Source organism: Leptidea sinapis, chromosome 12, assembly GCF_905404315.1.
Source record: "Leptidea sinapis chromosome 12, ilLepSina1.1, whole genome shotgun sequence".
Lineage (NCBI taxonomy): Eukaryota > Metazoa > Arthropoda > Insecta > Lepidoptera > Pieridae > Leptidea > Leptidea sinapis.
Window position 1 is genome coordinate 271,846 of NC_066276.1, and position 5,101 is coordinate 276,946.

General features: G+C 34.6%; 1 protein-coding gene across 1 annotated transcript; it reads left to right on the plus strand.

Annotated features, from left to right (window-relative positions):
• Positions 1-270: 270 nt before the first annotated feature.
• LOC126967343 (odorant receptor Or2-like) lies at positions 271-4,853 on the plus strand. Its single transcript, XM_050811799.1, has 5 exons — positions 271-1,204; positions 1,947-2,046; positions 2,602-2,706; positions 3,551-3,706; positions 4,764-4,853. The coding sequence occupies exons 1-5, from the start codon at positions 411-413 to the stop codon at positions 4,809-4,811; spliced, it is 1,203 nt and encodes a 400-aa protein (XP_050667756.1). The 5' UTR covers positions 271-410; the 3' UTR covers positions 4,812-4,853.
• Positions 4,854-5,101: the final 248 nt, after the last annotated feature.

Genomic DNA, 5,101 nt, shown 5'->3' on the forward strand with positions numbered 1-5,101 from the left:
TGTATTACCTAATATTTTTATGAAACTACCATACCTAAGCTAGATTTTGTTGTCTGTGGCACCACAAAAACACAAAGACTCAATAACGTATGTACCTATATTACTAATTGTGACTGTATAAATGACAGATAAAAGTAGAGAAGTAGAAGAATATCTTATAATACACAAGTACAACATGTAATTATTACAATCAGAAATCGATCATAGAGAAACCCCATTTATAAAGTAAATTTAAAGAATATCCACTACTTTTATATCATTATGTATAATTTTGCAGGTAGATTTAATTTTTGCCTTATGGGCAAATATTAATTCAATTTAAAATTTAAATAAGTTTGCTGGATAATATAAAATACGGAACACATGGATATATATGAATAACCAAACAAAATCGATTGTAGAACTGCACTATGCTTCAGTATATACTTACATTTTTTTTTAAGAAATTGGAAAACTGTAACCATCCTTTACTTGGTCCTACTAACTGGAGTCTTAGTTTAGGGCACATGTGGAAGGAAAAAAGGAATTTCTGTTATAAATATAATGTCGTCCAGCTATCTTTAATAGCTGTGCAGTTAACTGAATTTATAGAATTGTGGTTTCTAAGACATGATTCCGAAAAGTTGCTGAATAATCTTACCTTTTCGTTACCCAGCAGTTTATGTGTTCTACAATCTATAAGCTTTGTATTATTTAGAGAACAGTGGACGAGTATAATAGAATATGTTTCTACAACCGAAATAATACAAATTTTAAATGATGATAATGTAACATGTAAGATTATAAAGAAATACACAAAATATTGTCGGTCTATAACATTTTGTTACTGGTCGCTAGCATTTGTTAGTTTATTAATTTTTTATATGTCACCGTTTGTCGCATACTTTTCGTCGTGTGAATATAGATATCTTATTAAAAATGGCAGTGCTCCGTATCCAGAAATAATAAGTTCTTGGGTACCTTTGGATAAATCCAGGGGTATCGGTTACTGTATGGTGATTACGCTTCAACTGTTTATATTATCATTCGGAGCTCTTACATTGGCAAGTTATGACACTAACGCGGTTGTAATTATGACTTTTTTTGCTGGTCAATTTGAGATATTGAAAGAAAATTGTAGAAGGTTATATGATGACTGTAATAGGAAGGAGGACTTGGCCGTCAAGTTTCGGCAATATCACCGACATCATGTTGATTTGATGAGGTAAATTGTATATTTTTAATAAATGTAATACGGTTAATGTAATACTACAGAATTTTAATACATTTTGTTGTCAGTTTAGTGATCTCAATTACATCACTAGGGCAATATTTAGAGAAGAGGAAGAAAAACGTGCTCATGGGTAAGTTGTGAGGTCAGCATCTCCACCCACACGCTCTTGCAACACCAGAGGAGCAACCAAAAATCAAAGGAAGGTTTCAGGCCTTTTAGCTATGTATCCATGTCGAATCACCCTGGACGCAACGCCTCATGAAGTTCAATTGTTTATTATGAGGTGACGTCTCTATGAACCGCCAAGTGATCGCGCTGTACACAGAGTATTGAATCACCGACAACTCTAGCAGATATCCTCCCCAACTATGTCCTCCAATCGAAATGTCGGCGCCTTCGTAGAATAAAAACGCCAGCTGCGCCGTCTCAAGGTTGTGGTATACAGCGTTTGAGTTGGAGTGTAATCCATTTATTTATATCAGAGTATATATAAAAGAACTAGCTTTCCGTATTTGGGAGTCCGCCACACAGGACTTAGAATTTTGTATTTCGATTCTTTTGCAAAGTTGATCTCTGTTATTTTGGATTATAATTATTAGAATGCAGATATTTTTGTTTATATTATTTAATGGAGATGTTTTTTATGTATTGCTTGATTTTAGTCGACAATTTTTTATTAAGAATAGACGTTTTAGTTTAATGATAGTAATATTTTTCAATTTTTTTTTTATAGATTTACAAAGTTACTCAATTTTGTCCTCTCTCCAGTTATGTCTATGTATGTGGTAATTTGTTCCATCATGCTTTGCTTATGTGCAATTCAAGTAACGAAGGTATGTTTAAATTTCAATACATTTTTTTTTTTTTTCTGTACTTTCTTGAAGTATATTTCTTAAGCGGCGTTGAGCACTTTTCTTGGGATGGGTAGACATAAAATGTTAAACTCGCGTCAGGACACGTGACCTTATCGAAAATACGTAAGACAGTCGTTTAAATTACGCATGAAAGTTTATTTCTCTAAGAAATAAACTTTTTAATCTTAAATAATTGTAATAGTTCTGAAGTGTTAAATTTTTTATGTAACATAACATAATTTTTTGTACGATAGCGCAATGAATGAATATTGTATTTAACCACATATATGCTAGTACTCTTATACTGATAAATAAAGCAATTCGTGCGAAATTATTCCCTAACTATTCCAAAATATTCAAAAATGCACAACGTTTCCACGCTATACATAATTAATCAGGTGTCTTTATTCAAGTTCAACTTCAAGTACGAGAATAATTAAACTTTTTTTAGACTTTAAGTTGGTATTTATTTTATTAATAATGATAAGGGGTATCATAATTTGTTAGATATTATAACTGGTAATACTTTCATAGGAAGACGTCACGATACAGCAGCAGCTCTGGATTTCAGAATTTTTCATAGCTCTCGTAGCACAGTTGTTATTCTACTGCTGGCACAGCAATGAAGTTTATTATATGGTAAATATAAAAATAATTATTGTATATTATTATTATTTTTATAATTGTATGAGATAGCACAGAACAAGTTTCAGTCTTTTATAATGAATTCAATGGATATATATGTAATTTTATGTGTTACGATAGCTATGGGCCTTATGAGAAAGCTCATGGTCGCTCAGAGGGCAATAGTCGGAGTTTTCCCTGCCCTGTGAAATCGAAATAAGTAGATCCTTAGGAGAACCAGATGTAGGTGACGTTGCTCATATTGTGATTGCGAAACTGAAGTGGCAGTGAACAGGGCATATAGCTCGATTGACAGATGGCCGTTGGGGCAGTAAAGTTCTCGAATGTCGACCGAGAACTGGAAGACGTAGTGTTGGTAGGCCACTGGATAGACCGATTATCTGGTCAAGACCGCCGGAATAGGTTGGATAGGAGCAGCACAGGACCCATCAACCTCGAGATCTTTTGGGGAGGCCTTTGTGGACAGCAGTGGTTGTCAGCTGTCTACGTCTTTCTGCTGAAGTTATGACTTTATTTGCACAATATAACTCCTAACACTAAGCCCATCGACTTGCCCAAGTTCTAAGAAGGAAGAGGTGACCTATTAAATTTAAAAATAAATGATTTATAAGGTGTATTTAAGATTCCGATACCTGTGTATGTATTCAATCTGTTGCATACATAATGCAGTTTAGGAGCTTTATTGAAATCTTAAAAATGCCACAACTTGGCGGAAACACTTTATTCGGGGATGAAAGCAGTGATCTACTATTCTCGGATCGGATCGGAAGGCTACCTAATACTCAGGGAATAGCTGTTTTGTTAATATTTTTATGGTAACGGTGATATTTCATTTTAGAGTCTAACGGTAAGTAATGGTGTATATGGCAGTGCTTGGTGGTCTCTGGATGCTCGTGAACGACGCAATATGCTGTTGCTTGCAGCTCAGCTCAACAAAACTGTAGTGTTTAATGCAGGACCATTCGCTACACTCAGTGTCGCTACGTTTATGACAGTAAGAAAATATTCACACATTGAATGTATTTTGTTTCCAAATAATATTCTTCATATTTCAATTCAATTTGTGATTCCTGTCGCCGATTTCCACCTTCGCACACGCCACAAATTTGGATATTATCCCTGCCATCTAGATGTGTCCTTCCGTCTTCCATCCTCCACAGTGCGGTTTTCAAGGAGCTTTCTTCCACGTACTACAAAGCTGTGGAATGAGCTTCCTTGTGCGGTGTTTCCGGGACGATACGACATGGATACCTTCAAAAAAGCGCGCACACCTTCCTTAAAGCCCTTATTATTTATTTTAAAAGTTTAGTTCTCTATTGTAGGTATGTTGTAAATACTATTACAGAAGACAGAAAACCAATGGTATTCGTAGGAATCTGTGAGGATGTTTTAAATCATATCAATCAGGGCGTAAAAAGTTATAATAATAAGAAATAAGCTGTTGGTCAGTGTTTCTGCTGAATAAAAATTTATTATTTTCACACCGAAAAACAGATATAAGTGGCAAATTACAATCTATTGTCGGCAAATAATTTTCAAACCACTTTATTCTTGATATGCGTGTACCGGTGCGCAGTGTTGGTAGAGCGACGGTCTGGTCAAGATAGCCGGAATTCGTTGGATGACGTTAGCATCGGACCGATCGCAGTGGAGATCTTTAGGGGAGGCATTAGGTACTTTAAGTATTTGACATTTGAGTGTTTTTTGCGTAACTTTGCAAATATTGTAGTTGAAATGATTTGATAAACGATGAAGCTGTAAAGTTAACTTAAAAGAGTGGCAATGAGTTTCTTGCTCCATCTTCTCATTAAAGCTCGAGCTTTTGCAAAGTGGCAGTAAATGTAAAAAGAAAAGGAAACTTGACATTCATAAGAGTCATTTTCTTGACCTAAATGAAAAAATGATTTTGATTTGATATGATTTAATATGGCTTAGCTCATTAGTAGTACCGATTTTGAACATCCATCCACATTATGGAAGTAATAACTTTAACTTTGAATACCTTTTACATAATACACTGTGAATTCCTTGCAAAATAATATATTTTCCAGATATTAAAAGGATCATACAGTTACTACACATTACTGAGTCAAAGATGATAGAGTTGTTTCTACAAATACCATTTTTCTTACTGAACAGCATTCAATAAAATGTATTTATATCAAGCTCTTGTTTTTTATTCCATGTCTTACAAATGTGCGAATGCTACCTGCATTTTAATATGATAATTGCAATTATTAATATTGCACATGTGACACACTATTGTCGAGAATATAGATAACATATTCTAACCGAACAACATCAGCTTCTCGGGATAGCCTGATTCCATAGAAAACGCGTCTCCAGGTGGCGGCGGATATGGGACAAACTTCCATAGGGTAGGATGGAA

Bases quoted from the DNA above. Each gene is read 5' to 3' on its own strand.
- LOC126967343 (XM_050811799.1), top strand. From the start codon at position 411: ATGCTTCAGTATATACTTACATTTTTTTTTAAGAAATTGGAAAACTGT. The intron at 2,047-2,601 runs GTATGTTTAAAT...ATACTTTCATAG, and splicing joins GTGCAATTCAAGTAACGAAG to GAAGACGTCACGATACAGCA. The intron at 2,707-3,550 runs GTAAATATAAAA...ATTTCATTTTAG, and splicing joins GCAATGAAGTTTATTATATG to AGTCTAACGGTAAGTAATGG.